Source organism: Rhineura floridana, chromosome 1 (genome assembly GCF_030035675.1).
Source record: "Rhineura floridana isolate rRhiFlo1 chromosome 1, rRhiFlo1.hap2, whole genome shotgun sequence".
Lineage (NCBI taxonomy): Eukaryota > Metazoa > Chordata > Lepidosauria > Squamata > Rhineuridae > Rhineura > Rhineura floridana.
This window is the reverse complement of record NC_084480.1, coordinates 137,112,738-137,138,084: the sequence shown is the minus strand read 5'-3', so window position 1 is coordinate 137,138,084 and position 25,347 is coordinate 137,112,738. Positions and strand designations below refer to the sequence as shown.

The 25,347-nt window shown below is 41.8% G+C and overlaps 2 protein-coding genes across 14 annotated transcripts in view; one reads left to right on the top strand and one right to left on the bottom strand.

Moving 5' to 3' along the window:
• PSD3 (pleckstrin and Sec7 domain containing 3) overlaps positions 1 to 25,347 on the bottom strand; it is a 188,773-nt gene that overhangs the window by 144,929 nt on the left and 18,497 nt on the right. For 4 of the 9 annotated variants that reach the window (XM_061633327.1, XM_061633317.1, XM_061633281.1 and 1 more), the window contains exon 3: positions 2,816 to 3,845. The exons of 1 other annotated variant lie outside the window; for it this stretch is intronic. In XM_061633327.1, the coding sequence (XP_061489311.1) occupies positions 2,816 to 3,845 (1,030 nt within the window). Of the gene's footprint in view, positions 1 to 2,815; positions 3,846 to 4,796; positions 4,933 to 10,501; positions 10,550 to 11,293; positions 11,361 to 25,347 lie in introns of those variants that run through there. 4 more of the 9 variants (XR_009763572.1, XM_061633301.1, XM_061633291.1 and 1 more) reach the window with 4 other exon arrangements.
• Positions 10,796 to 25,347, top strand: part of LOC133387807 (tripartite motif-containing protein 2-like) — a 54,404-nt gene continuing 39,852 nt past the window's right edge. For 3 of the 5 annotated variants that reach the window (XR_009763580.1, XM_061633435.1, XM_061633410.1), the window contains exons 1-2: positions 10,796 to 10,893; positions 13,591 to 13,763. Coding sequence is in view for 1 of the 5 variants with exons in the window: in XM_061633400.1 (XP_061489384.1) it covers positions 13,698 to 13,753 (56 nt within the window). In the remaining 4 variants the exon portion in view is untranslated. Of the gene's footprint in view, positions 10,894 to 13,590; positions 13,764 to 25,347 lie in introns of those variants that run through there. The other 2 variants (XM_061633400.1, XM_061633426.1) reach the window with 2 other exon arrangements.

Genomic DNA, 25,347 nt, shown 5'->3' with positions numbered 1-25,347 from the left:
ACTTAGACTAAACTTCATTATAGTCAGGACTGCTGCTGTTCTGTTTCTAATTGTTTGTAATACATACTATTCATTCCTGCATCAAGTCTATACCATTGGTGGCGATGGGAGCCACAGTAGCGTGATCCGTGAGGTGCCACTGTTGAAAGGGGTTGCCTCGTTCAGTATGCTTCAACTTTGCATGCCCAGTGTTGTTGGGCTCCCATTAGCCCCAGCCAGCACTGGGCTAGCTAGTGCACAACATGTGACACATTAAGGCCAAACAGAGTCTAAAAGCATGTGCTGCATAGTACAACCGGCATGATGTAGTCGTTAAAACATGGGTCAGCAGCCTCAGGTCCAAGAGCCAAATACAGCCCTCAGAACTCTCCTCAGACCACACACCCTCTCCACAGGCCACACCCCTCACTGGCTCTGCTTTGCATGTCAACCATTTTTGCCTGGCTGGGATGTGTCCTCAAACTCAGATAATGCCTTTTGCTTGCCTGGATGGAGTACAGAGCAGGGTGTGTAAGTGTGTGTAGAAAGTAACCTAGACTACAAAAGTAAGTTTACATTTGTTGCTTTACCCATAGTTGCCTCTAGCTCTGCCCACCAGTGGCCTTTGACACCTGAGATATATTCTTTCAGGACCCACCCTCTTCCTGTGACTGTGATTTGCTTTAAACTGTTTATAATATTGATTTTCAAATTGTAGCCTGCCCTGGAGCTGGGATCTTATGGTGAAGGGCAGAAAAGAAACCCTATTATTGTGTAATAATAATGACAATAATATAATAATGCCCTCAGAAGGTTGCCCAGAAAGAAGTGTATATGCGGCTTCTGTTCTCCCAAGTTAGAGGTTTAAATCACCACTCAGACATGAAGCTCTCACCTTGGGCAAGTCTCTCTAACGGAGGCGGAACCATTTCCACCCACTTGAACTACTTAAAGAAATGGTGAGATATACATGTAATAAATAAATTCTGCCTGCTGCAAAGTGCTCAACAACCTGAGGCTTTACATTCTCAGGCAGAGGCAAAAACAGGCGACTTAATGAGACTCAGATGGCCCACCACACATGTCTGCCTGGGCTGCATTCAACTTGGTGGATCACAAGTGATGAAGGGTTGTAGTAGTGACAGCAGAACAGCCGGGAGAAAGTGCAGCCAGATGGCATCAAGAGCTGTGGGAGAAGGAGAAACTCTTCAGGCTTGACAGAGATCACTAGTAAATAAACAGGAGACACAGTGGTCCAAATATCTCGAGATTCCTGGAACTGGTTCACCCATAGCTCTTTATCTGTACAAAAGACCTTGAGAATGTGAACTGAGGGTGTATGCATTGAAATTCCAACTGAAATAGACTCGACTCATGTGGGCCAGCCACCCCTTTGCATGGCTTACAAAAACACACAAGGAGTGTGGGGGCTGCTCACACAATAAAATATCTTCTACACCTGCACAGACTGAGGTTATCAAAGAATGCCCACCTCACATTGCTACAGTTATCTGAGATACAGTTAATGGCGACTCATCATCATCATCATTTTATTTGTATGCCGCCTTTCTACATAAAATTGTGCTCAAGGCGGCTTACAGCAAGGTGAACAAAAATACTCATGAGAGGGCCTTCTCAATAGTGGCCTCCCTATTCTGGAATGCTCTCCCTCCTCCTCTCATGTGCAAGCAGCACCAACACTGATGGAGCTTCGATGCCAAGTAAAAATGAGGCTATTCACACAAGCATTTGGCTCAAGTAGTGCCCCTCACTTGGCAGACTGGTTATGCTGTTAATGTAAAAACAAACAATATACTAAGTTGTATTTAAATGAAATGTTGCCTTATTGTATCACGTCAATGTTGTTTCCTGCTCTGGGGTTAATGAAGAGTGAGTTATAAATGATTTAAATAAAGTAATAGCGTTCAGTTCATATCCAAATTTCTGTGCATTGTGGGGGAGATGTCACAGGGGCCTGGGACTCACTCATATACCTCTCTGTATATGTACGCACCAGGTGACATGCAAACCAGCTCTCTTTGGGAGTTTACAGGGACAATCAATGCTGACAAGAGGCCAGCAAACCAGTTCAATCAACTAAGGGGTCTCTGCCGACTACGGATATGTTTCAGAACAAAGATCCTGAGGAGTGTCTCAATTTCGTCTCTATAGGAACCTCTTACCCCTGCCCACACAACTTTCACAGGTGATCACCAATGCCCTATCTTCCCAAAAGCCAGCTTCTCCACTCCACAGTCCTCATTTAAACCCTACCTCCCATTCTGCTGGATGTAAAACCAAGAAGGTGTTCCCTCCCCCTTTCTTTCAAAACTCTCATTCTCATTCATAGCTTGCCTGCAGTCAGGAAGCCAGGCTGAATATTCTGACCAGCTTGGAAATAAGCTGAATAATCAAAAAGGAGCAATGCCAGATGCTTTCAATTAGCATTTCAAAACGTGGCTTGTGGCCGGCCTTGGACCAGAATTTATTTGTTGTTTGGTGGTGGAGCCTTCCTGTTGCTATGACAAAAGTACCCAAAGAAATGCAGGGGGGCAAGGGACAGAATTTCAAAGCCAGAGCATTCGGAAAACTGCCTGCAAGAGTTGGTAGTCCTTTTTTTAATATGCACAAGCCATTCTAACATATTTTTTGTGTGTGATTTGTATTATGCCCTGCTTTGGGCACCTTGTGTTGAACAGTACTATACGCATCTGCCTTATCACCACAGGACGGTTATGGAACCAATATCCAATATGTCACCTAGTAGCACTCAAAACTCTGGAGGCAGTGCCGTGTTCCCTCCCACATCTGGAGAGAAGGACTTCTTTTTTTTTACCTGGCGTTGTCTGACATAGATTTCCTCTCCTGAGCCCCATTTTTCTTTTCTTCCCTTATGAAGACTTCGTCCTCTCCACCTTCAGCCAAAGGCCTGATGTTTTCCCAAGATACATTCCAAGAACGCTCAGGCAAACCACATAACTCTGATGATGCTGCCGATGGAGTGTGGTGGTTGGATGTATTTGAGAATCTTCTCCTTTCAACACCCTCAAAGTCAGAGCATCCCATTTCCTTCTGCTCCTCTGCTTTTTGGATCCAAAGGATTTCCACCCCTTGAAATTCCACATGTTTGCTCACAGCTGTCTCTTTCGATATCCTCCTCTCAGGTGCTCTTTCTGCTTTTTCCAAATCAAACACAGAAAACTCCCGCTCAAAATCTGCCCAGGCACCACCAAGAACCCCAGCAGTGCTCACCCCTTTGTCCTCTGGTCCTGCCAAAGGTATATGACAATTTGTTCCACACATTTTGTGGACTTCCTCAGCTCCACCAGCAGCCGTTTGTGAGGTCTCGGGCTGTATTTCCACAGTTAAGACCATGGAGTCATCTTCTGTGATCCAATACAATTTTCTCTCCGCTGTTGCTTCAGATGGAAGAGGAATTTCTGTAGATTTTTCTTGGCCTGCAAGAACTTTCTCTCTGGCTGCCTCCTCAGTAGCTCTGCCAGCCCTCCTCTCTTTTTCCATTTGCATTTCTGAAACGAAAGCATCATTTTCCCTGTCTGGTGCCTTTTCACATTCTAAATCTTGAGAAGTTCTTGCAATCTCACTCACCCTGCCAACCAATTCTGACTCTTCTGACTCTTTAGGGAGCATTTGTAACCCCTGACAAAATGATTCTATTCCATTACCAGCTCTGCCATTCTCATGAGGCAACTGGCCACTTGGCTGCCCATCTGAAATGCACTTTAACGGCTCTTCATGAATCTCAGATAACATTTCCAATGGTTTGGCACCTTCTTCCACAGCCCCATATTCCAGGAATTCATTGGTGACGTTGTTTGGGAGGAGAGTGCTACCTCCATGGCCACCTGCAAACAAACAGACAAACAAAAATGCAAACACTTAATTCCATTACCAATATTTTGGCTGCATTCCTGCTACATATTGTACTCTATTTTGGTCCCTCTTGCATGATGTCATCTCCTATTCAGTCTTATTACCGGGCTTGCTTTTAACGCAGCTTTGAGGTTTGGGACAGCAACACATTTTGGAAGACCAGTTTTCCAAGTTAGAAAAGTCTAAATGGTCTGCAGGCACATCTGTGAAAGGCTTGGACTCATTAAACCAAATTCATTTAACAGCCATGCCCTCTCGCAGGGAACTCTGGGAACTGTGTGAGAAGAGCTAGAAATCTCTGACAAAGAATTCTCTTCACCAACTCAGATTCCCAAGATACTATTGAAGGAAGCCATTAAAGTTAAACTAGCTTAATAAATCCACTCACCGGCTTGTCACCATCAAGCACTCCTGTCCCAACACAAAGATCTCCTATACCACAGGTGCTTCCTAAAAGCACCCAGCAGGAAGGGATTGAAACTACCCCTTCTTTCCCCCAAAGAAAACTCAGAAAGGTGGTTTTTTGAAGAAATCACAATCAGGAGAGGTACTGTTTGAGCTCATTGTGAAGGCAATCACTGCTCCTTTCCCCAGAGTTGTCTCATATACTGTACAGGACTCAGGTGAGGGGAAAGGTCACTGGTGACCACAAATAATGGCAGGCCAGTTAAACAAGCAAAGTTCTGAGGACTCCTCTATAAAGCCAATATAAATTTGGATCATTGATAGGATCTCCCAGTCCACATATATTGTAAATAACAAGCGATCCTACAATTAGCATAGTCAAGGCATGCAAAAATCGGTGTAGGTGGGGAAAAGTTACAAAAAGCCCAGAACACTGCCCCATTAACAGAGGGGAGCCACTTCTCTGTGGTGAGATCTTTCTCTCTCAGTCAAAAACCAGCTGAATGGAAATTGCCTACCTGATTGGATTCCACAGGAACATGGCATGAGGTCTTATCACAGGGAAGCAGCTGATAAATGCATATGTGAAAAGGGCAAAGTGTGACATGTTCCATTCTCCTAATGCTTGATAGCCATAAGCCATATTCACACCTTCTATAAACACAAATAGATCTATCAGAGGCAGAAGTCATCCCATCACTAGCTTCCATTACTACATTGTTGCTTTATTTAAACAGTACAGCTAAAAACAAGGTTCACATTCACATTAAATCACAGATAAAATAAAACTATAATTTAATGTGAATGAGCATGCTGCTCAGAAATTAACACTTTGATCCACTCACTTCTGCTGCTGAAACACACTGGGGAGGAAATAAGTCAGTGCCTGGCATTGCTGCATGGGCTCATGGCTTGTTTCCCCAGAACAAACCACAAGCAGAAAGCCAAGAAGCTTCTGTCCATGTTTTTTGGGGACAGAGACAAGCCACAAGCCCAGATTCACACATGACAAATCTTGTTCATATTAAACCACTGCTTCATGTAACATGCCAACCACGTTGCTTAGCAAAATGCATTTTCCTTTTTTGCCGTTTTGGAGGCGGGTGGGGTTCCATTATAAGTCATAAACATTAGAAGACAGGACTATTTTCAGTGCTGTTTAGGATGGTCGGTTTATCATATTATATTTTTCAGACTGGTGAAAATTGAACTATTTAGAAAACCAATTAGGTAGAGATTTCCCAAAGAAGATCAGCGCCCGATAACACCCATTGTTCTGATTCAACACCTGTTTTCAATTGTCTATAACAGAAGTTCCTAAACTTGATGGATCCATGATGGAGCAGTAAAAACACAATTAAAAATCATACAGCGTCCAGCACAGCACATTCTGATTGCTACAAAAGGCAAACAAAAATTAAGTGGTCCACCAACACCTTCAGCAATTTTCAAGAGGTCTGTGGGGAAAAAATGGGCGGGAACCACTTGTTTACAAAACAGAAGCCACAGAGTACTTATTCTGAATACTGAGTTTAAGGGATACTTTCTTGGTCAGCAAATTACCAAAGGACCGTTTCAAAGGACCAAAAACTGCTGTTTTGTTCCGTGTTTGGTATCGTCATTACACTTGTACATAATGCTTCTTAAGTGTTCAGTGTGTTTCAATACGGTATCTACTCAAGATCTTCCTCTTTCAACAAGCTTTTTAAGTAGAGACCTTATCCCAGTCTGCGTCTGTGTTAACTTGCTTTTTAAGTAAAGCTTTTTTAAAAAAATATGTTTTGTTTTAATATGTTTTAAATAAAGTCTTGTTTTTAAGATGTTTTAGAGTGTTTTTGTTTGCTGCCCTGGGCTCCTTCTGGGAGGAAGGATGGGATATACATTTAATTAATAAATAAGATCTCAATAGTCCATAGAACAATTGTTTAAGTAACTTGCCAAAATTTGTGCTCACCACTATCCTGTACCTTCCCCAAGTGAGACAGGCAAAGTCTTAATGTTGTCTGTAACATCACAAGGATCTTCAAATGCACCACTGAGCACCTCTAATGTCCAGAGGTAAACTCCAGCTCTGAGGTGGAATGCAAGGAGGCATGGTGCTAGGTTACAGACACACTCAGAAAGTACCCTCTGAACCCTACTCCTACCAGTTGTTTTTCTTCAAAATATTTTCCCCGCTTCCCTCCAATATGCTTCCCAACACCACCCAAAGGGGTTTCAGACCACCACCACCGGCACAGGTCTGGAGCTTTGCAAGTGAGGGAAACCACTTGGAACAGAGTGTGTTTCAAGGAGAAGGGTTCTAATCCAGACCAGCCTTCCCCAACCTGATGCCCTCCAGAGGTGGTTGAGGTTGAGCAGTTGCTCCTCTCTCACAACTTGCCAATCATGAGGAAGGATCTGAACCCTCCTGGTGGACTGGGGGCCGATATGGGTGGAGAGAAGGGAGAAGAACGGGTGTAATATATTGAAATTCCCATAGAAAAGTGTATAAAAAGCTAAGTTTCATAGCGCTCAGGGACTAGTCATCTAGTGTAAGCGGAGAATAGAGTAGAGGAGACCCCCCTCAAGAATTCTTCGAGTCTTGGGAGGTACCAGAAATTTTCTATTTGGGAGTCTGACTTCAGACAACAGAACAGTCTGGAGGTCACCAGGTTGAGGAAGGCTGGTCTAAACACATTTGCTATCTGGCTTTATGTGCATGGCATTTATTTAGTCATTTATGTATTGTATGGAAAAGTACTGTAAGGAAGCCCCAACCTCCAGTCAGGTTCACCACACTAGTAAGAACTAGACCCTAGTGAGGTCATAGCAAAGTCAAGATTTCAAGTAGGGTGAGATTGATTCAGCAAAAAGTGATATTTAGGGTATATTGGACTTCACAACATCTCAATAATGTCTGATTCAGACAGATGCTGGAAATGTATTGATGGAATGCCTGGCTGAGGCATATGACATGGGTCTGTCCAGTGATCATTTATTTTTGCTCTGAAGACGTTGTCTGTACAGTAATACCTCGTTAAGAAATCCTCCAGGAAGGAATCTACTTTTAACAAAGGCTTTTTTAAAGGTGAAACTGATCAGATTTGCTTTGCTATGGATAAACTTTCAAGCCTGTGCCTGGCCTTTAAGGTGGAACTGACCAGCCTGTGTCTTTGCTTTGCTATCAATAAATTGATATGCCGCCCTGAGCTCCTGCTGAGAGAAAGGGGAGGATGTAAATCTATTATTATTATTATTATTATTAACAACAACAAAAAAAAACAACAACAACAACATGCCTGCTCCTTTGCTTGCTAGGGTGAAACTGACAAGCCTGTGTGCCTTCTTTCCATTAAAGAGGTATCTTGCTTTCTCCCAGGGCTGGGGAGGGAAGGATCCAATACAATTCAGAGGAGGAGAAGGAGAGGAGGTAGAAGGGGAAGTGCATGGGTGCCAGGTAGGCACTTTTTAAAGACCCTGCTGAAGCTGACCCAACCATCTATGAGCAGGTGTAGGAAACTATCCCTATTCCTGTATAGGAATAAGGATAATCTGGTACCAAAGTTTCGGTTAAAGAAGTAGTGTCCAGAAATCTACTTTGTTAACAAAGGTATTACTATATCACTGAATTAGTGAAATTCTTGATATTTGTGGATATCCATGTACTTTTAAATTATATTCCTGTGATATAGGGATTAACAGCTTTGAGTTTGGAAGGATAAATACAATCATGCAATGGTCTGACCTTGCCAGTCACTGCCTCTCAGCCTCATGAAAACCCTATTCATAGGGTTGCCATAAGTCGGAATCGACTTGAGGGCAGTACATTTTCAATGGTCTGAAGACCTTAATGCCATTGCTATATTTGAACATACTTTTTATAAACACCAACTTCACCTGAATACCTATTCAAACATTTGGATGGCATATATTGATCTATATGTATAAACTAAGATGGATGCATTGCTGCACGCTATATTGTCCATGAGCTGACGGGTTGTTGTTTTCTTGAGTTTTTATTCCCCCCCTTTTCCCTCTTGTTTCTTTTCTTTTTTTTACTTTAATAAATTTGCATTTAAACCCCAGTTAAAAAAAGATTTAAATTAGGGCCATCCTGCTTCACAGCTCAGCATGTTATGAGCTCTTATGTTAAGCTCTTTTTGATGACTGGCAACCCAGTGAGAGGCAGCTCGCTTTCCTTTATCCAAGAGCTATGCGCTAATAGCAGCCATAGGATAATGGAACAATTGTTGCTGAGGAAACTACTGAAGTGGACCCCAGGTCGTATTGACACAATCATCTATAAGGAGACAATGGTCACCTATGCACTCATATTATTTTGCATCCTGCCTGCCACCAGTGAGTTTCACTGACAATAAAAAAAATTGTCCTACTGTATCTGAAACGGTAAGAAAACCAATTAAATGACTAACTACAGCTAGAGATACATTTCACAGTATTATTGTCTATGCACGTAGATTCTGGTAGGCATGCTCGCTGTCTTCTTGGATCACAGGTCTAAAGAACAGAGCTTGTTCCTTGACAATGTTTATTCCTCTACATAGGACATCCAGAGCATACACAGAATTCTTCTTTCACCCTCTCCAGCATGTAATTAAAGCCAGCCCACCAAACAAATGCACTCTCCAAGGATTACAGGCAGAGGGCTTCCAGTTTTGAGCTGGTCTCTGAGCTGGTCTCACAGGGTTGCTGTATGGATAAAATCAGGAGAGAGAGAACCATGTTTGTACACCACCTTGAGCTCCTTGGAAAATGTGGGGTTATAAATGTAATAATAAATACTAAAAAAAATTAAATTACCACTGGTAGGACATCAGGATAGGAGCGTACACAAACAAGAATTCTAAGATCTAGTTCACAAAGTGTGCTCTTTACTGGAATACTACAGCATCTATTTGTGTCTATGAATGAGCCATCACAGATTTAACACCACATCATTTGTTTGGCTTCAAACAAGGGTTACTTGCCAGGCATCAAGTGCTTAATTACTCAAGTGAGGTACATGAACGTGTGAACCATGCAGAGCTTGGAAAAGTTACTTTTTTGAACTACAGCTCCCATCAGGCCAATCCAGTGGCCATGCTGGCTGGGGATGATGGGAGTTGTAGTTCAAAAAAGTAACTTTTCCAAGCTCTGGAACCATGCCTAAGTAAGGCCTCAAGGAGACAGCCTATCAAAATATATCCTGTACAATAGCCATGAATTCTCTAAGCCAGGAGTTCTCAAACTGTGGTCCACAGACCACTTGTAGTCTGCAAGCTCCATTCAGGTGGTCCATGGAAAGGTTGGGGAAGTACAGCCCAGCATATCTGTAATTAGCCTTGTACTTCATTAATTTTTTTCTGACAGTTGAGATGAAGATTTTTGACCAGGGCTGGATTTATCAAGCAGGCTACAAAGGCACTGGCCTAGGCCCCTGATGCAAGCAACTATTTCCCACTACCAAAATTTATCAGTCAAAGGGGCTCTGGTTTCATAAGACAGAGCTGGTATTTGATGACAACAGCGCTAAAGAAAGAAATATAAGAAGTGGTCCAACCAAGATCCCCAGGGATTTTTAAATGATCTAGATTAAAACCGTGAGATTTGCGAACCGTTTCTCTAAGCAACATGTGAAAGCAAGCAAAACCAAAGACATAAGATTTAGAAGTTGGTTTCTATTCACATCACTTGATACCCTACCAGGTGGGACTTTTCAGTGTTTCTTTAGTGTAATCCTGTGGCTAAGTACAAGATTTATCTATGAATCAGAAAGTCCCAGTTTTGGATCATGGCTCTTCCATGGCAGCCTTAAACATGCCAGTATTCTCTCAGCCCAGCCTACTGCAAAAAATTTGATAATAGTACCTTACAGCAGCCTTTCCCAACCTTTGGGTCCTCAGATGTGGTTGGACTATAACTCCCATCAGCTCCAGCCAGCATGGCCAATGGTCAGGAATTATGGGAACATAATCCAGCAACAGGTGTCCAGCAACATCTGGGGACCCAAAGGTTGGGAAAGGCTGCCTTACAGGATTATTGTAAAAATAATAAGAATAATTGTGAACAGCACCATGCAAATGTTAAGTAGTGATATAATCGTTTAGTGCCAAGATGTATAGTGCGGCCTTAGCGTATACAGTAATCAAAAAAATGTGGCAGTTTACCATATGTCTATTAGAAACAAAGAGCAAATGCAGTCTCACTTTCCATTTCCAGTTTCACTTGTATATGCACTTACTGCAGAATTAAAGCTGTGTTCTGGCTGCCTTCTGCTCTTGCACAGCTAGCCTTAACAGTAATGTTATTCTTTTTGGCCACGCACTGATAAGGACCGCTCACTTCTTTAAAACTCCCCTGCTACCACCAAAGAGGCTTGTGCCTCCCTATAAAGCATTCAAGCTCTTTAAAGGAAACTCCTCCCTCATTCCCATCAAGCCACGCAGCATCATGTCTTGTTCACACAAAAAGCACATTGCGTCAATCTTCCCCCCACCTCCACCCCCATAGCCCAATATAACTGTCTTACAAACAGCACTAGAAAAGGAACAGCAACATTTAGGTGCTACTCTACTGAAGAAAAGCAGAAAAATCATGCACAGTGAAAGGAACTGGGGAAAATCCCCCTTCCAGGTAACATTTTTGTTATGTTTTTCCCCTAGCCCCATTTAAGTTTTGTTTCTTTCTGATAACCACATTTATGCTTTGAGGTATAAGACTGCATGAGACAGCTGAGCAAGTACAGCAAATATAGCTGGGAAGCAGCTGGTGTCTTTTAAGAATCCAAAACTTAATCGAGCATTGGAACAAATATGATCTATTTTATAAATAAATACTCAAAAAGTACCAAAGGCAGCCCAGTGATAGAATAATCAACACTAGCCAAGGAAGCAAAAAACCTTCACAGACCTAGGAAAATGAGAGGGCTATTTTACACACACGCTGTGGATGCGCAAGTGTGTGCGTCTATAAAGCCCCATCATCTCACTGAACAAACAGATATAATTTTGTTGAACAGAGGCTGACTACTCACAGAGATTACTGTAGCTCCAGCAGTTACCCATTGGTCAATGAAAACACATAGATCATCAGTTTATCTAATAAGGATACAAGCTTAATTCAATTTGTGCCGTTCTAAGTCAACGGGAACCAGAATAGTTTCAAATTTCCTGGCAGCAGCAGAAACGGCAGCGGCAGCAGCCCGTTGCCCTGCATTGCACACAGTGATGTAAATAGAAGCATTCTGAGTATTATGAAACTGGAGAGAGGACTGCAGTCTCATTCTGGCTACGGCTGAAGATGAGCCCACCTTAGCTGCTTATAGCAAAATAGCTACAATAACCTTTTCTTTAAAAAAAAGATCTACTAGACATTATCTTAAGCTGACATTAATGATTAACAAGAGTTAATTTTATTCCTTGTTAGCATCATCATAAAGCAGATATCAAATAAAATTCAAGAGGGGGAAGTTCCAGTGCCTTAATATCAGCTACACAGCAACAGACATACAATCAATTATATTTTACCATAACTGAATCATTTTTTATGAACTTACAAATGAAAGCAGACTCCCCTATAGTTTGTCACCACACCCTTCCATTGTTACTAAATTACAGTGGTTTTATTTTTTAAAGATTTTTTTAATGGATCATTATAGTTTTGCATTTTGTACACACATGTGCACACAGAATTCAAGATTGTCAGGGCTGTGTATCATTCACTGGAGATTACTCGTGGCTGAGTAAGATTGTCTTCCAGGGTAGGTCTTTAACTGTGGGTCCGTAAGTAACTGTGGAGGCCAATTCTGGATCCACACAGCCTCCCACAGTGCCAACATAGGTTTCCAGATGGAAGATGGTCACGATGAGGATTTGCTTGATGTGCCTTCTGCTTATCTCGTTTGTCCTTTTCGCCCTGTACTCATGCTTCTTCAAAGTCCATAGCACCTTTGATAATAGCCGACATCCAATTGGGACGCTCATGGGCCAAAGCTTCCCAGTTCTCGATGCTCATGTTACATTTTTAAAGATTAGCTTTAAGAACATCTTTAAACCTCTTTTGCTGTCAACCGATATTCCGTTTTCCATCCTTAAGTTGGGAGTAAAGTAGCTGCTTTGGAATTCGATGATCAGGCATTCGAACAACATGGCCAGTCCAGCAAAGTTGATGCTGTGTGTATGCTGTGACTTTGCAGCAACGCCAAAAATAGCGCAAAATATAATTCTGGGTATAGAATATCAGCTATCTTTTCTTTTCTTTTCTTAAAGCAAGTTTCTGGCCTTTATGACTTCACAAAAATACGCCTAATATCATATGAAAAACATCATTAAAAACTAAGCATGGTTTAATGTAAACGTACAGTTCTCACTATGCTGCTCTCCTACTGCTGTGCCATCAGGAAACAGGCCAGATTTTGGCTTCTCATGTCCAAACTCAGACTCATGATTTGTTTCTCAAGCGGTAACCGAAGTTTGTTCTTGTCTTACTTTTTATGGTTTGTTTAGAGAGAAACAAACCATGACCCTAGGTTTGGACAACATGAGAAGCCATCATGTGCAGTGCGGCAGCAGCATGGGAGGAGCATAGTGAGAACTTTTCAGCAGCCTGCACCAGCACACTCAGCTTTCACAGCAAACCATAGTTTAACTATGGCATAATCGAACATGAGAACTGGGCCACTGTGGACCACACATAGCTCATTGTCTCTCCTCATAACTAACCAGACCAGAGTAAATTATGCAGAGTTGTTAAAGCTATAGGATAAACTAATGCAAATTTGCATAACTGTAAAGGTTGCAGGACTCAGTTGTCTTAGTACAAATAACAGCGAACAAAGAACAATAAACTAAATACTATGATTTTTAAAAAATGACATGGGGGAATTCATGGTACTAATGGGTCTCAATTAGAGAGCAGCAAAAAATTGCATGTTGCTGATGTGTATGTGAGAGAATTTCAAGCAGATAATTTAAGCAAGGCAAAGTAAGCTTTACTGCGGGACACAGCTGAATGGGAAGGGGACGGGAAGTTATTTATTTATGTACTAAACTTATATAAACATCCCATAATGTAAGTTCACTGGGCAGTTCACAAAACAAAAACAAGTGAAACACAGTACAAAATCATAAGAAGCACTAAAAACATAATTAAAACAGACGTTGAGCCAACTGTTATGCTTTTAATCTTTTTCGTTAGACCTATTCATTGACTAAAATATTGCAGTGCTGATGAAAAACACAATTACTAATGTAATGATTTACAATTTACTAATATCATAATCATATCATCATCAATTTTTATTATTATTGTTGTTGTTGTTGGAATTTGCAGGAAAGCCAGATCACTCCAATATTCAAATCCAACTAAAACATAAGAGCCCTTTTGGATCAGGCCAAAAGTTCATCTAGTCCAGCATCCTGTTCTCAGTGGCCAATCAGATGCCTACAAGAAGCCCTACAACAGCACTCTCCCTATCTGCAATTCTCAGCAACAGGTATTAAAAGGTATACTGCCTCAGACACTCTAGGTAGAACTTAGCCATTGTGCCTTGTGGCTAGGGTTGCCAGGCTCAGGGCCTGAGACTGATCCTAGGAGAGGAGAAAGTCAGCCAAGTGCAGGTGTCCTTGCAACACTGTAATGAGAAAAACCACATGGTTGAATTCTCCCAGTGTTGCAAGGACACCTGCACTTGGCTGACTTTCTCCTCTCCTAAAGATACAGGATCAGTCTCAGGCCATGAACCTGGCAACCCTACTTGTAGCCATTGTCAGCCTTATCCTTCCTGAATTAGCCTAATCCCCTTTTTAAAACCATCCACATTGGTGGCCACTTTGAAGATAGATGGGATCATGTCTGTAGCCAGCAGGAGACAAATGGGGGCACCTCCCCCCCCCGAGATGTGCTTTGCCACGCCCTAGGATTTTTTTGGGAAATTGTATTTTTAATTTGTGACATGAGAAGACAATGACAACCTCCATTTAAAGAATGACAGCTCATTTTAAGGACTGGAGCAATTTAAGAATAGGAGCCTCTGAAAAATTTAGTGAATAAGGCAGGGTGAGGGCACAACAAAAGCCTCATGGAAGAGCTTCCAAAAGTCTAGTCACTCAAGACTTTCCCTGACTGACGATGGATTTTTCATGATCACAATCACACTATAATTAAGTGATCCTGAAAAAACCAGCCTGTATGACCTTTTGAAAGTTAAATATTAGAATGTAGGACTATGGGGTAAAGTTAGACACCCCCTCCCGGATTTTCCTTTGCTCTGCTTTTCAGTTTCAGCTGTGTTCTTCTATCCAGCCAGCAATTAATAAGCATGTTTGTTTGCAGTAAAAGGTAAGAGTTTGTTTATTCTGCAGTTATTATAATGACTAGAACAGGTCTGAGTGCTTATTGCTAAAGGGTGAAATACAGAAATGACTTAAAGTGATCTGGAAAAAAAAATGCCTAGCCTAACCATGCACTCTTTTAAAGCACTCACAGACATAATGGCTCTGTTTTGCTTTTTTTTCTTGAGTACTTGATGGCAAAGGATGAAAACAGCACTAGAGGAATAGAAATATTGCTGTATACACTACAGTTAGCTAGCTGGGTGATTTTCCCAATACATGATGCTCAGTGTGAGCCCTTTTCAGGTTTCTGTACAGAAAAATCAACCCAGCAACCAGGAAAAAAAATCCAATTGCTTTTCCCACTTAGTTTCCAATTGCTTAGTTAGTCCTTTACATACACAGTAATTCCACAACTAGTTTCTAATTGCTTAGTTCCTCCGTTATGTAGCAGCCAGCTAAAGAGTTTCCCTTGATTGTCCAACAAGAAGGAAAATCTAAAGGCCAACAAGAAGACAAGAAGGAGGGATTCTCAAGGAGGAGTTAACAAAAGCACCCCAAAGTATTTGCTTTCTCTCTGCCCTTCCCTAAACTTGTAAGATGGACAAGTTGCTTTTCAGGTGGAATATAAACCTGAGATATCTAATGCAGCATTAAAGCCAAGCTCAGAAGCTCACTGGCATTACCAAAGAAGTTCAGTTCATGAAGAATCAGAACACAGGGACAGACCACCGGTGAAAGGGGACGGTAGCTATAGGCAAAGTCAAGCTTTTGAATCTGGTATTCCTGGGGATCTCTACAAAAAGGGTAGGCAGTTCAACAGATTAAACTTCATTCATGTAAGCTAACACACACTCTGGACGGAGAAGGAGTAAAGGGGAAGGTCATTGCCTTTGCCTTCCCCTAGCCAGGCATTCACATCCTCCGGTTGTGCCTCTCTCCCCCTCAAATGCCCCACCTAGAAATGTGGCTGCCCCACCTAACAAGGAGGACTGGCTACAGGGCTGGATGGGATAAACCAGGAGCGTGCAATTAAACAATTAATCACAAATGTTACCAGCTGGCCTTCTTACTTATCCTGGTGCCTCACAGGACAGCTTGAGCAAAAGGTCCATCAGTAATTGTTCCTATAAAGCAAGTGGGCAACACAGCCCTCTGGAAGTCTGACACAGTCAGTCACAACACAGAGGTAGAAGAGAGGAGAACTGAGGGCCCAACTAGACACATGGATGTTTAACAAACACATGCACGCTACTTTTGGTTATAACATTTTTCACCTTTTAGCCTACACTGGGGGGGGGGGGCTGGAGTGAAACCTTCTCCCCTCCCTGCGCTCTGCTGTTTAAAGCAGTTTTCCCCTACCCCAGCTCACATCTGGCATTGGAGCTGAGTAGGCAAAAATAGTTTCAAACAGTGGAGCAGGAGGAGGCAAGGCAGGGCAGGAGGTGGGTTGAGTCCTATCCTGCTCCCATGCTCCATTCAGTCTAAAAAAAAAGTTGGGGTTTTCATCCCACTTTATAGACAAATCAGCACACATGTGCTTATAAACACGTCTGTCTGGTCTGGCCCTTAGCAGAGATATGGGCTGGGGGCAGAGCTTGGAAAAGTTACATTTTTTGAACTACAACTCCCATCAGCCCAATCCAGTGGCCATGCTGGCTGGGGCTGATGGGAGTTGGAGTTCAAAAAAGTAACTTTTCCAAGCTCTGGCTGGGGGTGCAGTGTAGCTCTGACTCCACATGGAGAGTCTAGTGCTGCAGCCCGGGGTGCACTGGCCCTTCCTGTTCTGCACCTTTGGCTTTTCCCCTCTTCCTTCCCCCCCCAAGTGGGCCCTACCCCTGCTCCAGTTCCTGCTCCCCACCAGATGCTGGACCATCATTGCCACTTTATCTGCCATTTCTTTTCTCCCTCTCTGACGCTCCTAAACATAAGCAGAGAGGAGGAAGAATGGTATCTAACTGGTTGCCAGGCAGCCTGTGGGATCTGGGCCACCGATCTTCAGCCATGTTAGGCCTGGCATACTTGTTTGGTCATAATTCCCATCTCAACCCAGCAATTGGCTTCATAAAGCAGATGGAGAGGAGACTCAAGAATGGTGGCCACTTATTCATCAGCAAAAAGGCGATGGACTCTCCCCCCCAAAAAGAGCAAATAAGGCACAGATTTGCATATGTTCATTTATATATACTGATTCAAATTTAGAAATAATGACCATTATTTAATATATTATATTACTGTTGATAATAGTAATACTAGTAGTAATGATTAATACCCGCCCTTTACCCAAAGGTTCCAGGCAGGTTACAACAATCTCAGCAAGGTAGGGAAGACTGTGGCCAGGTGACCTGTGTGCCTGCTCAGTTTGCCACGCAGGTGCTAAACTTCCCTTCTTATGGCTCTTTGCCTCGAACCATACAGCCATTCAAATAGACTCCAAAGTAGGACACACAGTCATTATAGACAAAATTAATTGCTACCCTCCCTACCTTTTCTGCAACCATTTCCTGAATCAAGTGTGGATGCCACATCCTGAACCCTAAAATATGCTTTAGAAAAGAGGAGGTGGCAATGCACAACCTCACTTTCTGAAGCTGTTTCCTTGTGCCATGAGCTATCTGAATTCTCAACACCATTCTAAGTGTTGCAGTACAGTAGATGGCCCATAAATTCTGTAACCGTTTGCTGCAATTCCTTGTGCTGTGGTTGGCTAAGTAAAGCTCCCCAGTGAGACAGAACCAATCAAAACATTTGCATTAATCCATGCATCCAAAAACTATATTCCATCCACAATACATTAGCCATGCTGCAAATAACCAAAATTCTCTATACTAATTGGCTATAATAATCCTGCAACTCCTGATAAACCCTTTTAGGATTTGTTCCAAGCCCTTCGCTAGTTACAAAGAAATAATCACTTCCTGAATTGGGCAAGAATATCTCTCCAGCAACAATGCATTTTGAGACAAAGCTGCCATTTTTATGGGAGGAGTGAAAAGTATCTATCTATAAGAAAAGCATGGGAGGTAGTTTTATAGATAATCGTGTTAACTTTAAAAACAAATGTCACAGATAACATCTCTTTTTGCAGTCACTGTCAAACTCTTTCAGCAACACAAACAAGGTTATGAAACCTATTGTGCATTTTAAAATCTGTATGATATAAAACCAAAACATTCTCAGTGGAAAATATGGTGTGGATGGGTAAAAGGGTCCATTAGCCACTTTAGAGGTGCCATTTTGCAGCATTAACCTTGTGGATAGAATTTCTCTGCTAGGAAATTGCTCCTACTAAAATAAAATCCAGTAATCTAATCCTCTGCATAGTTGTAAACAAGTCCCACTGAATTCAGTGGGGCTTTCTTCTGAGTTTTACAGCATAGAATTATGCTGTAAAAATTAAGCATCTGAAGACAAAGAACACAAAAGATCATTTTCTCCCAACTACTGTGATAGTAGATAGCAAAGGAGATGACTTGGACCCTGAGACAACTGCCTTTGAAATGGCAAAAATCCACAAGGATCCAGATGCTATTGTGAGTGGAAAGTTACTCTGATGGATGTTCACTGGAGGAGCATTTACTTTATTAAATATACGATGTGATCTCTATATATTGCACTGAGACAGTATGGGCATTCCACTGTTGCTTGCTAGGACTCCTAGGCAATAATTTATTTCAATCAACTTAGGTTTCAAAGTCCAGATACCAAAACCGATTGCTAAACACACCCACCCGCCCCCCAAAAACCATCAACAATCTAATAAGCGAAAAGGGATAGAGAGAGAAAAATAAAATATTAGGAAAGGGAAAAGGTTCCACTCCCTCTAATGCTGAACTTGGGTGGCCTGTGCCTACAGCACTGCAGATGAAAAAGGACCATCCACAAACGCAATGGGCATGCCAGTATTCCTGGGAGTTCTATATGGTATGCAGAGGTTAAAAAAAATTAAGCCTAGACTCCAAGAATTGGGCAGATTCCTACCAAAAAATAATTTAAAGGCTGCCATGCACAGTACTAATATGTGAATCACTCCACTCAGTTATAACTAGCAGGGCTCACAAAACAGGCTTCCAAAGTCCATTGTGTTGAGACATGGAACATAGGTTGCTGCCTTATACAAAGGCAGACCATTCGTTTTCTAGCTCATTATTTTCTATACTGACCAGTAGCAGCTGTCTAGGGTTTAATACAAGGAGTCTCTCCCAGCCCTACCTGGAGGTACCAGGGACTGAACCTGGGCCCTTCTGCATGCAAAGATGTACTCTGCCATTAAGCTGTGGCCCTTACCTGCATGACTGTACGTGCAAGGAGGAAGAAGCAGGAGGAGTGCGGGGGAGGCGGAGGGAAATGAGGATATGAGAAACAGTGGGACTCGGAGGAATACCAGGATGAGCAACGGGAGGGACAAGGGAAAGAGGAACAAAAGAAAAAGAGCAGGGAATGAGGAAGAGGAAATGAGAAACAAAGTGACAGGTGGGAGAAGGGAACTGGAGTTGGAGGAAGGACTATGTGGGCCACTGCGGACCTAAAGCAGTCTCAGCTCCATGTTCAGATACCCAAATGGCAATTAGGCAAGGAATTAAGAGTCAAGCAAGGCCTCCATCATCAGCAGAGATACTCTAGGGCTGTAAGGAATAATTTTTGGATTAGCTACCCTACCGAAACAAACATCCACCCTGCCCCAGCTAACTCATTTAGCTGATGGCACTCTCCCAAAATGAGAGGCTAACATGTACTCACTTAAAACAGAAGGAAGGAAGGCAGTGATGTTAGGCTAGGAAGATGCCCCCAGATCCCCCAATAGTCCCTACAAATGCCTTCTCCTTCCAGAAGGAAGACTTGGGTAAAAGCTGCTACAACTGCTGCCCTACAGAGCAGGGAACGTTCCAAACAGGCTTGTGGCAACAACATATAAACAGGAGCACTTTGTGTGACACCTTTGAGCAGAGGTGGATCAAAGACAGGCTTATCATTATCGGTTAAGAAGAGCAAAATAAATATGTATCTCCTTCCTCCTTCTCCTGCCTAGTCACACACTGTGAAAGAACAAACCTCATCATGAAGAAGACAAAAGCAATTTTGTCAAGGATGACAGTGTCTATTCTATTTTAGAAGAGGGCGGCCACTTTTCCCACTGCCATCCTTGATAAAAAGGAAGAACAAGGGGCCCTGAAGTTGCTCACAACTATTAGCAGCTGGACAGCAAGGTCATCTGATAATTTCCCCCCGCTATGCCAAGATATATATTTATTTCTTTTTAAAGCCTAGTAATTATGAATAAATGTACACATATATATCTAAATGAGCATATGGAAATTATTGTAAACCGCCCAGAGAGCTTTGGCTATGGGGCAATATATAAATACAATAAATAAATAAATAAATCTGTGCCCCCTTTTCTGGTGATGTCTATGTGGTCACACTGGTACTCTACCACTGAGCTATTACGCCTCCCTACATATGAGTGTGCCCTCAACTCACAGACCCATCACTTAAAATTGACCTTCACTGATTAGTCACATAAAGTTTCAACAGATCTACTGAAGAATGATTTTAGCCCTTCAGATGTCCATGAAAGCATGTGGGTCCTGAACTAGATGACAAGTAAAAAACATTTTTAAAAACCTGCACCTTTTTTTAATTTTATTTTTATTTTTTGCTGTTGAGTGTTCATGTGACAAGGAACATGCCATTTTGCAAAGCCAGCTCAGTTACGATCCTCTGTGCTAATTCACACAAGAGCTTTATGACCACAAAAATGTCTGCAGGTGGTTTTTTTGAAAGACTGAAGAAAAATCACTTATTTAGAGAATACTATGTCCCTAATCGCATGTCTCCTTAACCTCTTTGGCATCTGAGCACATGTTTTCATTGCTAAACCTTAACAAGCAGGGCTCCAAGCTTAAATCAAATGATCAGTGTGACTAATCACCTTAAAGAATTAATTGCAGATTAAAACACACCACAAAATTAAGCAGGGAGGTTGACAACAAAACGAAGGTTCTTAGCCATAAGATTCTTGCAGGACCTCTAACATGCCAGCCTCATAGGAAACAGTAAGAAGATGTGTCTGTTTAAGGTTCAATGAAAAAGAAACTTTAAAACAGCTATTTCCGTGTAATTTTTGGTGGCCAAAGTTGTCACATAGTTTGTTGTTCAGGGTGAAACTACTATAGTTTTGCTGGTAACAGCCACCACCACAGGCATCTAAAGCATATTGTCCAATTGTCCCTGTATCTGCAGCTGTATCTGGTAAATAATTAGAAATTCCCTATTTCATCCCTGTTATTTGCCTGTGGGGGATGTCTTGTTAAAATTTCAAAACAAACAACCAACCTTGTGGCATCTTAAGATCAAAAGATTTATTGTGACATTAAGTTTTCATGGACTAGATCCATAAACTAATACAGCTTCCCCTCTGAACATTCATAACATTTTATTAGTGCAGTTGCCCTTCAGGGGTTTAGCTCTTCCTCTAGGGCCTAAATCAGAGTGGAGAAAGGATGTATCTTGTCCCTAGTATAGAGATGGGGAATGTGTGGCCCTCAAGATGTTGTTAGACACAACTCCCATAAGCCCAGCCAGCATAGCCAACAGTCAGGGATGATGGATGCTGTAGACCAGCAACTTCCGGAGTGCACCAGGATCCACATCCCTGTTCTAGTGTACATTAATGCACATGCCATTAACACAAAGGCACCATGCAGTACACTAGCCTTTGTCAACTTGGTGCCCTCCAGATGTTTTGGACTACAACTCCCGTCAGCCCCAGCCAGCGCAGGGCTGATGGCTGAGGCTCATGGAAGCTGTAGTCCAAAATATCTGGAGGGCTCCAAGTTGACAAAGTCTGCAGTACACAGATAGTCATTTAACACACTGCAGTAGCTGGTTATTAAGATAGCATACTATAGTACAATTATGCTTTGGTAGTATCTCTCTAATCAAAAGAAAATTTACATCCTTGGTTTTTAAATAAGTGGAGGATAGGCTATTTACTGCACAGCAAACAAACACAGAAGGTGGACAAAATAGAAGCTTCAGCAACCTGTAATATTCAGAACAAGTTACGAGGCAGTAATACTTGGTATAAAAATGGGGGTTATAAATATGGCCCTGTTTTCATCTGTGAAATTCTGGAGGGAGGGATACGCTAAAGTAGTGCTCAGTTGAAATATGATTTTTTTAAAAAAAAAAAAAGATCTTGCACAATGCTGATGGTTCTTTCTCTTGTTTATTTTTGAAGCCATTCTTGGTGTGTCATTTTAACACAAAATATTCTAGAATCCCAAATCTCAATCAAGAAAAAATATTAAGGATGACATTTCCTTTTAGCAGGTGCCACCTGTACCAGATTGCTTTACCCTGCCGCATGACAGGGCTGCCCATGGGCTCCTGCAGATGACCCGTTTAGCATTCATTCTGATTTGCTTTCACAGCCTCTGCATAAGCCATGTCTGGTCATTACAAGAGCACTTGTTTCCATTTGTTTACAGGGCAGTTATATGACTGCGAGCATTCATCCTCATTTCCTTGCAGGGTGTTTACACATCTTCCCATTAATCATTCATCCCACACTTTTCAAGGCATTTCCCCATCACTTTCCTAATGGCAAAAAGTCTGATTTTTACATGAATTTGTTAACTAGGGTGACAGAGCACTTTAAGTGCACAAACCTAAATTTATGGTATGCACTTGAATCCATCCAACAAGACAGTGACAGACTGGAGGCACCACATGATGAGCCTGAGAAAATGTTTTAAAAGGGGCTTCAATTGTTTTCATTTCACACCTTGCTATTTCTTTATTATTTAATTTATTAAAAGAATTTCTATCTTGCTCTTCATTGCAAGCAATTTCAGAGCAGGTTACAAATTAAAAACTTAGGCAGTATTCAGCTTACTTATACCATCAGAGCAAGGATTTCTGCTCACACCAACAGGATGTCCCCCCTCTCCACCCACCCTGCGCATCCCATGTACTTCTCAAATCTGCTATGGAGGGTTGGGGGAGCCGCTAGAACAGCTTTAGGGGGCACAGGGGGAGGAGAAGGGGGAAGTCCTGTTGTGCAAACGGAAATCCTTCCACTGATGAGACACTTACTTTGTGCTACATTGGATGCAACCCTTAATACATCCACATAAAACAACAATATATACTACAACACAAATGATATCACCATGGACATGTCCACAATAGATGGCCTATTTGTCAATTTCATATTTGACTGAGGGACAGTAGAACAAGTGTCAAGGAACTACAGCCACGTAGGGCTTCCCAGCATATGCCCATTATGGGCTCTTGCATATCTACAAACATGTGCCGTTGCCTTCACACTTTAAGGATATGGCAAGCACACTTGCTTGAGTTTGAGAATCAGTACTGAGGCCAACAGCAAATTTCAACAGTACAGATAACAGAATTCACAGTAGCAGTCTAGGTCTATCCATGGATATGTAGTTTCCTTCTTCCTGCCCCCATAAGTCAATAAGATACTATTGTGGAGGGAGAATCCTTAGGCAGCACACATTAATCAGTTTAACTAATACAGGGGTTCCCAAACTGTGGTTTGTGGACCACCAGTGGTCCGCAAGCTTTCATTCAGGTGGTCCGCAGCATGTCCGTATTAAATATCCATATTGTTTTTCACTGTATTTTATTGTTTCTTTTCTTATATTTTATCTTATTGTATTATCATTTGAGTTCTATGGAATGCAAATTGTAATACCGTACAATACGAAAACAAATAAAGGAAGCAATAAAATACAATTAAAAATCATGCAACATCACACACAGCGCATCACAATTGCTTCAACAGACAGAAAAATCAGTAAGTGGTCTGCAGAGGCCATTAACAATTTTCAAGTGATCTGTGGGGGGGGGAGTTTGGGAACTACTGAACGAATAGATTAATCAACTAAAACTTTATTTGATTAATCAGTGAGGGGCTATTTTGATTAGTTGAGGGCACACTGTTTCATTTTAATCTATGTTAGTGCTGGTGTACCACTGTAATAGAGCATGAAAGAAATATTATTATTATTATTTATATTTGTTAGCTTTTTTTCAGAATGAAACTCAAAGTGACTTACAAAAAATCTCAAAAACATATACAGAATATTAAAAAATGCTCCATCTCACAACATGGCAGCTTTGGTTTATTCCATTCTAACTTTATTACATTTCTTCATATCTCCAAAAGGCATCTATACTGTTTGGTACATATGAAAAAATATATTAATCAATCAAAAAGCAGATGATTGACTATTAGTTCTTTAATCAGCTGGCATCCCTTCCATTAAATAATCTAGTCCTATCTTCAACTTCGGTTGGTGGCCCAGCTGCACCTCTATCTGGACAGGGATAACCTGGCTTCAGTAGTCCACGTTCTAGTAACGTCCAAGTTAGATTACTGCAATGCACTCTACATGAGGCTGCCTTTGAAGACAGTTCGGAAACTGCAGCTTGTGGAAAATGCAGCGGCCAGATTGGTAACAGGGACCAGACAGTCTGAACATATAAAACCGATTCTGGCCCACTTGCATTGGCTGCCTGTATGTTTCCGAGCTCGATTCAAGGTGCTGGTTTTAACCTATAAAGCCTTACACGGCTTAGGACCACAATACCTGATGGAACGCCTCTCCTGATACAAACCCACCCGTACACTACGTTCAACATCAAAGGCCTTCCACCGGGTGCCTACTCGGAGGGAAGCTGGGAGTCTGGCAAAAAGGGAGAGGGCCTTCTCAGTGGTGGCCCCTAAATTATGGAATGATCTCCATGATGAGGTGTGCCTGGCGCCAACACTGTTATCTTTTTGGCGCCAGGTCAAGACTTTCCTCTTCTCCCAGGCATTTTAGCATGTGTTCTAAATTGTGTTTTAAATTGTTTTTAAAAGATGTGTTTTAAATTTGTATATCTGTTTTTAATGTTTTTAGTTACTGTAAACCGCCCAGAGAGCTTTGGCTATGGGGCGGTATATAAATACAATAAATAAATAAATATCTCCCCACCACCACCACTACATGTGTATGTGTTTTGAGTACCATATTTACTGTGCTGCTAATATGAGCTGTACAGGGTAAGTTAAAGACTGTTCCATAAAGAAGCATAGCTTTACAAACTCTTCATGACATGAGCCAAGTTCTACAAGTCAGTAAATATTTCTAATGAGGCACTTCAAGAGTTTTTTTCACTTGAAACTGCCAAAGTATGAAAACGTTCACTAATGAATCAATGGCCCCTTTCTTCTCCCACCACTCCGAAGAAAAGCTCCTTTAGTTTTCTTCTTCCATTCCAAAATGAGTGACTGAGGGTGGAGGTGGGTGAGGGTGAAACTTCCTCCCCAGGTCTGCCAAAACTAGCCAAATGTTCAGACAGACACTAACCAACACCCATGATTATTTAAAATACCTGTCCAATGTGCAAGAGAAGACGGCTGTGGTCAGAGGGCACTTCCACCCGGCAGTTTATTGTGGACTCAGCTGCAGACCCAGGCTGCTCATGCATGCACGTTTTGCACAGCGTCACCCTTATTAAAATAGTGTTGGATGGTATTTTCCCATTAGAATGCTATCCCATGCTATTTTCCCATTTACCGCTTCTGCAGAAAATTCCACAAGTAAAAAAAAATTTTTTAAGTGGAAATGGTAAATCCAGATTAAACAGGGACAAATATTTATTTATTTATTTATTCGATTTCTTAGTTGCTCATCTGGCTGGCTACCCAGCCACTCTGAGCAACGTACAAAGCAAAAAA